The 13,592-nt window shown below is 43.1% G+C and overlaps 1 protein-coding gene across 1 annotated transcript in view; it reads right to left on the minus strand.

The window, feature by feature from the left end:
- Positions 1-1,936: 1,936 nt before the first annotated feature.
- LOC126471186 (dual specificity protein phosphatase 10) overlaps positions 1,937-13,592 on the minus strand; it is a 224,364-nt gene continuing 212,708 nt past the window's right edge. Inside the window, exon 5 of the mRNA XM_050099293.1 lies at positions 1,937-4,207. Within this exon, the coding sequence (XP_049955250.1) occupies positions 3,804-4,207 (404 nt within the window). The 3' untranslated portion in view covers positions 1,937-3,803. The remainder of the gene's footprint in view (positions 4,208-13,592) is intronic.

Genomic DNA, 13,592 nt, shown 5'->3' on the forward strand with positions numbered 1-13,592 from the left:
TTAAATATAAGAATTGAAGCCCACTTAAGCAGGCAAAGAGAAAATTTTCTACAAAACCTGTTAGCTGAGATTTTTGGAAGAATTAGGAAAATGTTTTGCAAAGCACATTTTATAACAAAGAAGAAACCATATTTAGACTTTCATGAGCTTTTCGATTTGCAAATTTGAAATGGTCTCCACATGGACAAAATGATTCCCAGTAAGTTCAATTGTGCCAAAATCAAGGACTGCATTGTGGACACTAAGGAAGCAGCTCTTCATCTAACACCAACAAAATTTATGAGTGTACATTTGGGACTTTGCAATAACTTAATAGTGTATTTAAGGTAAAATTGGTGACTAATGTCAACAGCCTTGTCTTGGCTATCACTGACAAACATACACAGAAACAGAAAAAGAGCTTTAATAATGTGTCATAGCATGGTTTTTCAAGTTATTTGAATCACTGGAGCAAACAGTGATAGTGCTGATGTTACAAAGGAATTCAGTTCTTGCAGAGTAACTGAAGGTCAGGTACAAAACCAATTCATATGGCAGTATCTGTGCCACCGAATTTAATTAGCAGTTACCAATGAAATTTAGGAGGTTCCTGTTGCAAACCAAGCTTTTTAGTAAGCAGTACGCATTGTACAAACAATCTCCAAAGAACCTTAACTATCAATGTTGGCGACAAGTTAAGTAAACATATCTGAAGCATTCTTAGTGCACTGTGTGGCCTCAAGCTTTGGAGCAGTGCAAACAGTGTGACATCCTGCCAGGCACTCCATGCTCATTTTTGTTGGTGTTTTACTGATCAGTCTATAAAATCAAATTTAAGCAAGGGCTGAAAGGACTGTAGGACATAATCAAGCCTCAAGTTTGTGTGCAACATCAATAAGAGTCACTGAACAATTTAAGGAAATGCCAAGTGCTTACATAAATTAAACAAAGCTATTCCAAAATGGAAATTCAAAGACATGTCACTGGTTCCCAGAAGGTAATCAAGACACCCAGATTAATAGCAAATAGTTTTATCAGAGCATTAGTTACAATTTTTGGTGACGCCTAATTTCAAGTGACATTAGTTCAAATTCTTCATGTACAAGTGATTCTGGACACAAAATCAGCCCTGACACTGGACACACACAAGGGGAACACTAAGAAAAATGTTTACTCTTTCTTTCATTACCAAATGTAGTAAGAAGGTTTAATGCACTATGTTGTCAACAGGAGAGAACATTCCTGAAACAAGTGTGTTGGCACACTCCCACTGAGCACACTAGACAGAGGCTTCATGCCTGATTAATTATGACATTGTGGAATTTACTTTCTACCTCTTGATTAATCTTTGAGACATCTGCTGCATCTGTGTAAACAGAAGGGTAGCCTCAAAGTAAGGATCAAAACTTGCATGCCTGCCGAGAACAGTGAATGCAATGTGCAGCTGTCTCAGTGATACCTAAACATGTCTTCTTTATGTCAAATTCAACACTGGTAGTAAGTGATGGTTGTTAAACGCTCACTGGCATGAATATTTACACATGACCTGAAGTTCAGCAGAGTAACACTAAAAACTGTACATTACCTTGTACATTCAGACATTTAATGCAAAAATCAATCTTCCTTTTTAAAATAAGCCCACATTCTGAAGTAACAGGATATTGCTGAATGATCAGAGGCACAACAAACAAAATTAAATGCTTTCAGTATTTTCATGTGCTGGAAGTCAAACCACTGGAATTTGCTGTGGAAACTTACCTGTTCATTTGATATCATAATGCAGAAAAGCATCAAACTTATGTGAAGCCTTCTACTAAAATACATTTGAAAATGTTTGTCATGTAAAAGTAAACAATGTGATACTCAAGATACTAGGGGAACAATGAAAATTGCATGTACACAATTTTTTTTTGTAAAATAGGAATGGGAAGTGAAACATTTAAGTAATAAGCCCCAGTAAGATCAAATTACTTTATATTTCAATTAACATTTATAAACATTTCTCCACTGGAATGACGACCATGCAGACACAGCTAATCAACTTCCAAATATAAATACACTGTACAGCAGATCTTATCACTCAGCTGACAGATGAAGGCACAAAATCAGTTTTAACAAAATATGTGCATCTATTTTCAATGAAAAATACTGAATCTTGGATTAATTGTGGCAATACAATGAAGCATACACATTTGATGGTAAAAGAAGAGTTACACACCTCACTAAATACATGATTCCTACATACAAGGCTTATTACATAGCATATCACTCTGAACATCTTCAGAACTTTTACACCCAAGGTTTCAGTAATACACCCAATAGTGGATCCACAGAATGCATTCACACCACAGGAAGTTTATTATGGCATAAGCCAAATGAAAAATGTTCAATACATTTTAAAGCCTACAGCAACGCTGACAAATCTGCAGTCACATCACGGACAAAGTCACTTAATAACCCAAAAGGTCAGAATATTCTAACTATGTTACAGTGCTTAAATAAACTCTTCCGCAGCCTAAGTACAGTTTAACCTTATGGGAAATACAGTCCTGACAAACCATTCTGAGCTATTTTTGATATAGCTCCAAAGGCGTTCATTTGTAAGTAAACAAGTTCCCATTCGTCAAAATTCAGAATAAAAATGCATTCTTTTCAGTCACGCACAATAACATTACTTTCAGCACAAAGCAGTTACATTACTCTACAACAATATATTCAAGTGAAATCGTGAAGTTATACAACTCACTGTAGCGTGACTAAGTAACGTCTGTAGAAAAATGCTAGAGCTCAAGAGGTACAGCCACAGCCACACTTGCGGAGGACACCCGTGTCCAATTCGGCACTATATTGAGGCATACTTTTATAAATATTCTGAAATACGTGTATATGACATTCGCCAGTCATATATCAATTTTCTATTTGTCAATAAATATGGCTACAACAAAATTGGAGCAAAAATGAAGGATAACAGCAATCTGATGTACAGGATCCTCTGGTCCAGTCTTTACGGCAGTAATACGAATCACTATCTGTGACACTATTACTATCTCACCGTAACAGTTTTTCGCAAACCACTGCCGTTCTATACCCCACAGAATCTCCACGGTGCCCTCTTACAATACACAGGGTGGCAAACGTGTGGCTCTGACAACCAGTTACAGGGGTTTAGAAGTATTGAGGAACTGCAAAAGAAATGTTCTGTTAGAACAGAAGGGTACAGACATTTTCAGGCCAAAGACAGACATTCCACACATCCTCACGTCCAGCACAAACACTAGACGGTAATCTGAATACGGAAATCTACAGAGCTTATTGTGAATCTTTCAAACACAGCTATTAAAAAACTAACACTTCGTCTACAAACCTAGATTTGCCAGTAGATGCGCTTTCGAGAAGAGCTGTCGAACTAAATAGCACAATGAAAACTTTGTGGGGAAAGTAAAAGTTTCGGAATTTTAAAGCTCTAAAGCTCCGACACGTATTTCCAGGGTGGAGCAGGTCTCCACGACACTTCACAAGAGCACTGCACAGCGTCAGTACGCGCGATCTTTACAGCTCACGTCCAGCTTCTTCATGGCTACACATACACCTTGTACTTACACAACTCTGTGGAGAGCGTTCGAGTAGGCAGAAAACGGCCACTAGCACTGGCGGAGATAGAATCTCTAACCGCGTCCCGCCGCACCGCGCACGCCCCCCTACATACACACATACACACACACACAAACAGTTTGTAAACACAGCCTTTTTTCTCATGACAGGAAACGACTAGATTAAAAAACCACACGGTGGCTCCGGTGCGGGCGGAGACGTGGCGATGGTGTTCAGGCGACGCACGCAGGCTTGTGGCGGCTCCAGGGCGGCTCTGCGGCTGCCGGCGCGGGCGACGGTGCGGCGGCGATGGCGGCAGTGGGGGCGGGGGCGCTTGCGGGGGCGGCTTGCTCCTGTGCCGCCTCCGCGGCCAGGCCCGCGGCGGGGCCCGCCTCCGGCGTCTTGGCGGCGGCGGCCGGCGACGACCGCTGACTCAGGCACTGCTCCAGCTCCACCAGCTGGCCCATGAAGTTGAGGTTGGGCGAGATGATGGGCCGGGCCGACTTTACCAGCTTGTACGCGTCCACCATGCTCAGCAGCTTGTGCTTCATGATGTAGGCGATGGCGATGGTGGCGGAGCGCGAGATGCCGGCCTGGCAGTGTACCAGCACGCTCGTGCCCGTCTTGCGCGCCTCCTCTGCAACAGTATTGTGTTCCTCACAACGTGCACCGTATCAATTTCAAAACGTCAAATCGTCAGACCCCAAGTTGCGTGCATGTACCAGAAACTGAACGAGTGCTATGTTTAATACATCTACATGATCACTCTGCAATTCACATTTAAGTGCTTGGCAGAGGGTTCATCGAACCACAATCATACTATCTATACCATTCCACTAACAGCGAACGGAAAAAACGAACACCTAAACCTTTCTGTTCGAGCTCTAATTTCTCTTATTTTATTTTGATGATTATTCCTACCTATGTAGGTTGGGCTCAACATAATACAGGGTGGTCAAAATGTCAGTATAAATTTGAAAACTTAAACCACGGAATAATGTAGATAGAGAGGTAAAAATTGACACACATGCTTGGAATTACATGGGTTTTTATTAGGACCAAAAAGTTCACAAAATGTCAGACAGATTGCGCTGGACAGCAAAACGTCAGTAACTGCTACCGTGACGGGTGAGGTACGCCGATATGTTACAGAATCTCATTCTCAGCCTGGCTCATGAACACCTGCTGGAACGTACGATGTTCATGCAGGATGGCGCTCCACCCCGTATTGCTAGACGCGTGAAAGCTCTCTTGCGCGCGTCGTTTGGTGGTGATCGTGTGCTCAGCCGCCACTTTCGTCATGCTTGGCCTCCCAGGTCCCCAGACCTCAGTCAGTGCGATTATTAGCTTTGGGGTTACCTGAAGTCGCAAGTGTATCGTGATCGACCGACATCTCTAGGGATGCTGAAAGACGACATCCGATGCCAATGCCTCACCATCACTCCGGACATGCTTTACAGTGCTGTTCACAACATTATTCCTCGACTACAGCTATTGTTGAGGAATGATTGACATATTGAGCATTTCCTGTAAAGAACATAATGTCTGCTTTGTCTTACTTTGTTATGCTAATTATTTCTATTCTGATCAGATGAAGCGCCATCTATCGGATATTTTAGAACTTATATTTTTTTGGTTCTAATAAAACCCCACGTCGTTCCAAGCATGTGTGTCAATTTGTATCTCTATCTACATTATTCCGTGATTTATTCAGTTTTCAAATTTATACTGACTTTTTGATCACCCGGTATTTTCGCATTCGGAAGAGAAAGTTGGTGACAAATTTCGTAAATAGATCTCGCCGCGACGAAAAACGTCTTTGCTTTAATGACTTCCATCCCAACTCGCGTATCATATCTGCCACACTCTCTCCCCTATTACGTGATAATACAAAACGAGCTGCCCTTTTTTGCACCCTTTCGATGTCCTCCGTCAATCCCACCTGGTAAGGATCCCACACCGCGCAGCAATATTCTAACAGGACGAACGAGTGTAGTGTAAGGTGTCTTTAGTGGACTTGTTGCATCTTCTAAGCGTCCTGCCAATGAAACGCAACCTTTGGTTCGCCTACCCCACAATATTATCTATCTGGTTTTTCCAACTGAAGTTGTTCGTAATTTTAACACCCAGGTACTTAGTTGAATTGACAGCCTTGAGAATTTTACTTACTATTTATCGAGTAATCGAATTCCAACGGATTTCTTTTGGAACCCATGTGGATCACCTCACACTTCTCGTTATTTAGCGTCAACTGCCACCTGCCACACCATACAGCAATCTCTTCTAAATCGCTTTGCAACTGATACTGGTCTTCGGATGAATAGGTGGCAGCGACAGTTTTCTGCGTGTATAAATGTTTATAGGGAAAATCAGAAGCAGGAAACCAGTAGCCCGATGTGGCCCTAATGAAGTTTTCCTCTACTTCACACCAAAAAATCAACAAGTTTGAAGTCAGTGAAAAAAGTACTTCTTGGAGTAACTTTTTCGAACTTACGCTGCCATCGCTATGAAGTTGATACCGTCGAGGGCACCCTCTCCTAAACTCGTGGCATGTTCTGAAAGACTGCCGGACCACCCACCGGCCAGTAGTCATACGACAATGTGTAGGCTATCTGAAAATTTTGCTGCATTCCACATTCCATCACCATGCTGAGACGTCAAGTTCTGTTTTTGCTCTACCCTGTGTGGCGTGCCTAGTGATCGAGTCTTTTCTACATGTGTAAAAAAAATTTAACCGAACGCGTCTTTTGGTTGCAACCATTTAATTTACGCTAGCGATTTCTACAGGAACCTTTAGTAACTAAATGAGTTGGTTGACATGTGAGAAAAAGCATTTTCAGAATGAAAATTATTTCCCAGTCCTCTGGCAGAGCAGAGGTTATGATTAAGACTTCTTAGGCACATTAAATTCTCTATAGCAATACAAAGCTAAGGCCGGTATTACGCTATCAAATTTCTTTGTGAAAGATTTGATCAAAGATGTGATCAAATATTCAGTCAAATATATTTGACAAAGATCTTTGACGTAGCGCTAGAAGGGGTATTACACTGTCATATTTTTCGTCAAAGTTCAAGCGCGCTGACAACTTGTTATTAACCGCTGCAGTTGCTTGCACCACAACTGCACTGTGAGCATATGCGGAAGACGGAGGGGGGGGGGGGGGGTGGGTGGAAGGAAACATACCTGGGTGAAGACGTGGGGTTTACGACGACACGATAAAAGCATTCAACAAAACTTGTTACGTGAGCTTATAGTGGCGGACGTCAAGTTGTATATCAATTACTTAAGAATGTATGAGCATCCACTTTTCTGTATGAGCATCCATTTTTCTGTATGAGCATCCATTTTTCTGTATGAGCATCCATTTTTCTGTATGAGCATCCATTTTTCTGTATGAGCATCCATTTTTCTGTATGAGCATCCATTTTTCTGTATGAGCATCCATTTTTCTGTATGAGCATCCATTTTTCTGTATGAGCATCCATTTTTCTGTATGAGCATCCATTTTTCTGTATGAGCATCCATTTTTCTGTATGAGCATCCATTTTTCTGTATGAGCATCCATTTTTCTGTATGAGCATCCATTTTTCTGTATGAGCATCCATTTTTCTGTATGAGCATCCATTTTTCTGTATGAGCATCCATTTTTCTGTATGAGCATCCATTTCTGTATGAGCTCAATGAAGTGTATCCTCATATCACAAAGAACAATATTCACTTAAGAACTACCAAATCTGCAGAAGACAGGCTCACTGCAACATTACCGCAGAGGGTTAGGTTATGTCTCTAATCTTCGTAATCTCTTTTCGTATTCCGCGTGCCTCACGTTGTAAAGCGCATCATCAGCTTCATACATCTCTTAATTCTGTAGTTGTCGGCACACACAAATTGTATTTACCGGCAATGTTCACAAAAACACTACAGACGACAAAATGCAGCTATGCTAGCGATCCATGTGGTAACATGTCACACTGCTGTGAACAGAAGACAAGCAACTTCTTTGACCAAATCTACAGCGAGGCCCTAGATTTGATCAAATATTGGACGACATTTGACAAAGTTCCCTATTACACCATCAAATATCTTTGAGAAAGATTTTGGACGAATATTTGACAAATTTGATAGTGTAACACCGAGTTAAGGCGCAATATACGGGTGAAGCACTTAAAAATATAGTATTCGTGCAATTATGAAGTGTTTCCGAGCTATCGTGCAAGTACGTCAATCCATGTGGACTACGTGCTTGCGGCCTCCAACTCTGCGGGAGTTACATGAGAATATGTGACTCCATTCGCTATCGGCCCACACATTCGGTGTAGCGAGTGACAGCAGTGCGCAGGCGCGGCGCAGCTGGCCGGAAGCGGTTGGCTGTGAGTCATTCACTGGCTCGTCCTCGCTGCCCATGCGTACATCTCACACGAGGATGGGCTGGGAAAACTAACACTGCGTGCGCCACATCCAATTTCAGAAAGACACGAAGAATTCGCCACACACTAATGACATTAGTAAATACGAGAATAGTTTCGTTTTATGCCATGTATAGCACGACGAACTCGTAGTACTGTAAAATGGAAATAAATTTTTGAAACGCGTCAGACTACTCATAAAAACGTAAACTTGTGCAGTTCTCGTACTTTAATATTAATCGACACAGTCACAAGCTTTCCAAAGACATAGCCTATGACGGATGAGAACCTCCGAACAGAGCTAATTTGATAGCCACAGCCAATTCGCTTCCAAAGCTACTGTCTACAAGGAAATACCGTCGCCGGACGATTTACAGGAATGCGAAACGACTTCGTTGTCTGTTCAGAGATCACGAGCATTCCATCTGTAATAGGATCATTTCCTTGTGGAGAACTTTCGTCAAAACCAACCCACGGATGCAAAGCCGTTTTACCATTCTATGTTCTTATACAGTGAAGAACACTAACGTAATAGGATTGTTAAGCTACTGGAATCATATTTAAATGCCTCAGAGGTGAAGAGTGCCAACTTTTCTGTATTGGGGTAACACGTGATATAGGAAAAGCGAATGATCGACTTAGGATGATTCTGAGGAAGTGCGACATTTTTAACTGTGCTGCAAGTAAGTTGTGTCAACTGGAGTTATTGCCCTATTCTTTCAAGCCTCTATCGAGTAGGAATCAAAGACTATTCAGCGACATCTTACGATAATAGCAGGCTAGTAACCGACCACACGAAAGTAACTTCAGGGCGATCTACTTAGAACTTTAGTTCAAAGAAGTTTATGTAACAGATCTGCCATAAATTTGTGTAGCTCATAGGAACAGATCAGGGCGCGTACTGAGTTACTTCACCATCGCTCCACCCGTGAATTGGTACCAAACGCCTTCCGTCGTGCGCTAGGGACCTGTAGAGATGTGAGTGCTGAAATGCCAACCTTGTTTAGGTTATAACAACTCCAATGAGTGAAGAATTTAGTCAATCATGTGACCCTGTTTAACTCTCTCAGACTTAATACAAGCAAATCTTAGCTGCTGGAGTGCGATTGTACCGCCGCATTTAATTCACGAAAAAGATAACTTACTGAGAACATCAATATTTTACGTATCAGAGCTAGGCGCAATGCCTGTTACTTCCACAACTGGTTTAAGAAATCGATGTTTTTTGTGACCAGAAAATCCAGAGACCGCAACGCTCAAAATAAAGCAGTAACACGAAAGCGTATGTTTTTTAAACTCACTATCTTAATATAGGCAATGTCGGGTAGTGATTGCTGTCTATGGAAGTTAGTTCACTTCTCCAATTCTAGAAACTAACATTTCTACCTTGCATTCAGCCCACATGTATTACAGTGAAGTTTACAGTTTTTATCTGTTTGCCACCGTCAGCTAAGTTAACTTCCACTTTTTCCACATATAATCAGTAACTATGCAAACTCTTCTCACCTCCCACCCTGTCACAGTATTTCTTCCCCTTTAACCATGACAATTATACCGACTGAACATAAACCTCCGTTTGGAGATCGCAGTGGCGGGTGGATCCAGCCTTTGTGCTCCAATAAGGATAGCTTGCACGAGGCCTGATAAAGGCTACGGAAGAGAGACCGATAACTAAGCTACTTTCAGCAACATACACTCCAGTGCAGTAAGGTCAGCCTCTTTCTATGAAGGAAAAAACCAGCAGTCTGGCGTACAACAAACCGGCTTGCACATTACCTACTACCGAAATGGCTACGCCTCTATTCAAGACGCACTTTTCTTAGTTTTATCAACTTAAGAATTTAGCTTACGCGTTATATATACACTGCCTGACAAAAAACGGGTACGTAAATAATTAGAGCTCCAATTGCTTGTGACAGAAGGTCTAATGAAGAGCGTTAGTGTTGTTCTAGTGTCCTTACCAGGCCTGGTAGAGCAGTTAAGGGACACGAAGCGTCGCAAGGGTGAGTGATCACTGAAGCACACGGAGATGGCGCGTACGAGTGCCAAATATTTGGATTGTGGATCTCCATTTGGCCAGCAGAGACCAAGCAATGGACAACTGCTAAAGTGGGTCATCTCAGCCTGTTGATTTGAGAACAGCAGTAGCTGAACTTCGGAATTTCTGACCAATGTACAAGATGTCATTCACAACACGAACGGCTCTTAGTATGGTGCGGTGACAGTAAATCGTAGACTGCTGGTGAATGGCATCGCATTGCGTTCAGTGTAATTGCTATGGTGGTCATCCAAGGTAGTGCAGAACCGCGAGTAGTGGCGACCTAGGGGAAAGTATTTTTCCTGCGATCTGGAGAAGCACAGCTGTTATCTCGCGAGGTCACGCCATGGGAAGTCATTGCGTATGACTTCAGGTCATGGCTGGAACTGGGGCACGACGCTACACCACCGACATCCTGCGTCCTTATGTGTTATCCTTCATGCGACAGTATCGTGGTGCCATCTCCAAAGGAAAATTCTCGTCCGCAAGTAACGTTTCTTTTATGAACTGTCTCGTCATTAAGAACTATCGTGGCCAGCAAGATCCCACGTCTAGCCCCGACAAAAAGTATGGGCTTAGCTCTGACATCAGACCCCACAAGATGAATGACCAGTTACGAAGCGGAAAAGCTTGCCTCTTGACAGAACGGCTTTACGAGACCCTTCGCAGCTGAATCAGTGCAGGCAATCTGGCCACAGAGGATGCAATGCCATACTAACAAGTGGTCCATATTCCCAAATTCTTCGTGAACATACCCTCCTCTTCTGGGTGCTTCACTACAGCATATCACACTGGAAATGGAATTTCGCTTTTATCTTTCAGCCAACGTAATACTGAGACTCTTAGCGTTCGGCGTGTGGCAAGCTTTGGACCAGGGCCTGGGGTAAACGCACTCGCCAGGATGCCGCAACCATTTGCATACAAAGCCCAGCGGATCGCGTCAGCAGTGTCTTCTATTTGTGAGACTGGTCTTACGCATGTAGCTCTGCTGCCTCTAACCGTAGCGTAGCTACCTAAGGAAATTTAAGGTTCTACACCTTACTGCGTTTTGCAGGTGTTCTGCAAACTTTCAACACTCGTACCAGCACGCAGGCGAGCAGTAATGTGGTTGCAGTGCTGATAGGGTGCAGGTACGAAGAGGTATGAAATCTTGTCAGCGGAAGACTTCTGCAGATGTTAACTGCCATAGAATAACGAAAACGGGAACAGGGCACTAAGATCCACGTGGCTCTACACCCAGTTCTTGCCACGACTTCGACCAAATCCCTGTAGGACACAAATTGAAAAATTACACCTCATCTTAGCGAGTCCATGATTTGCAGCTGTCCAATACTTTCGAATCATTCTGCTCATGAGCGTTTTAAAATTATCAGTCAAGGTCAAACGGCACGCAATCCTCACGCCACGAATTACATGTTACGCGACCAGACGCTAATTTGTACCTATATTGAACTTACAAATCAACTGCAACGGAGGGCAGTAACCGAAGGCTAATGTCACGAAGCTTCTGTAATTTTGACATCTCAGGAGCTGAAACATTTATGACTAACTGCTTAACAGCGTGTATAACGCAAAGGAGTAGCGCCCGTGAGTAGCACGAATTCGATAATTACTTGCTAGATTTCCGGACGTGTGGAGCACCAGGTCACTATGCACAGGCTGCGCGAATCCCGTAGATTACGGGACAGTGGCTTGAGGGCGCCACATGTGTTCCTTTGGGTCCAGGTCGAGCTACTTTCGTGGGCGAGACGACTTTTTCACTATTGTGCACAGTGTGGGATAGCGATGGCATCAGTTAACTGAGCGATAATTCAACAGGCAATGGTGGTGGCCTAAATCTTGTTTTCCACTCACCAACAAACTACTGCTCAGCGGTCCATAGAGTATTATTCCGCATGCAGCTTGTCCGCTAAACCTGTTTTGACGTTATCTACCGTCTGTGCTGGGATTATTCCTTTCCATTTCACGTCTGGTCTACAGCGCTATAGAGGACGAGCGTATTTTCAAACGGAACATACCTACGACAGCGCCCGGGTTCGTAACTTACACGAGCACTCTTTACACTGAGTAACGTTTTACGCGACTGGATTAATGCTTAATTCCCTAGCTTAATTCATTAATTTTTATATACTTCATTTCCATTTACTGGTTTCGTAATCTAAAAGACGTTGGAAATTTGATTAGGAAAGCCTGTTCTTACTAGGGAAGACGTTCCGAGTAATAGGTCTCCACAACCTTTTGAAACTTAATTGTGACTATCATTACAATATGCGAGCCTTATCCAACCCCCATTACGGCAACCTATGCGATAACCTTACCAAGCATGTTCAGATTGATGGTCGACAGCTGCCATGTCCAACCTTCGTTGAAGACAATCATTTCATACTTTCACATTTTCCGTGCAGTCTAGCTCCACCACAGCCGCCAGTTCTTCGTTACACGAAATTTTCCCTAAAAGAAATGTCGACCTGGAGGTTTATTTGAGCAGCATAGTGTTTCAATAGGCACGGTATGGTACTGTTGCCCTCCTCTGACCTTTCAACTGACTGAACCTGCTGGTTATGAAGGGACCTTCAGTTTAAGGTAGATTCCGAAACATGGTTTAACTCAGCATTTCTCACATTAACAAATGTTGCTACATGTGTAAAAAGTGGGAAAATTTTAGGACCGACAGGGGATCGAACCGTAGACCAATTTATTATCTGACTACCACTGTGGTGGATTAAATCATGTCGGCTCGACCGACAAGTATGGTACACGTCCGCCAATTAACTCTTCGGAAAAATTGTTACTAGGAGATTCTGCGCTAAACTTCTCCAGCCGCCGTACAAGCATCTAATTTCTCTTACAGGTTTGCATAGATACTGCACCAGTGGCCATTCCACCAAGTCTGATCTCAGACTAGGTTTGCCACTATTTGTACTATAATCCAATGTAACTACGCCGCCTCCATCGTAGAAGTGGAAAGCATTGCTGCGATACATTTACACACGATCCTATCGCATCATATTGAACGTTATGCGTGGCATGAAAAGCCGCGTGCCGTTGGCTCCATCAGTTCACAAACGGCCGACAGCAAGGTGCTCTAGTTGCAAATGCTAGTGTCAGCCGCACACTAGTTCTGATGACTGGCATTAACTACCTTTCCACTTTCTCAAAGACAGGACAGAGCATCCGCGTGACAATGTTTTATTGGAATTCCCACTTGATAACGGGCAGGCACTGTTCTAACGCATGTATCGTTTTTCTGTTGCCTGAGCAGCCACGATGTTTAAATCAGCCGTGACCTGCAGTACGCGCTCTGTTCTGTTTCATCGGTGTAAGTCCGAACGCGCGTTCAGATTATTTGACGTACGTAATATTGCTTCTCGCGTTCCCAACATCTCCGTTAAGTACCTTTTCCACTGACCTCAGTAGCACGTTTCCGTTCGAATTCGAAATTCGTGCTAGAAATTGGGGCCCTAAACATTGGAATCACGGAGTCTTGCGCGTCACGCTTTATACCGCTTCGCCCGCTGCTTCGCTATAGTCCTGCCTGTAGCTTATCCTCTGAATAACGAATGTGAGTCGTTAGTCT

Source organism: Schistocerca serialis, chromosome 3, assembly GCF_023864345.2.
Source record: "Schistocerca serialis cubense isolate TAMUIC-IGC-003099 chromosome 3, iqSchSeri2.2, whole genome shotgun sequence".
Lineage (NCBI taxonomy): Eukaryota > Metazoa > Arthropoda > Insecta > Orthoptera > Acrididae > Schistocerca > Schistocerca serialis.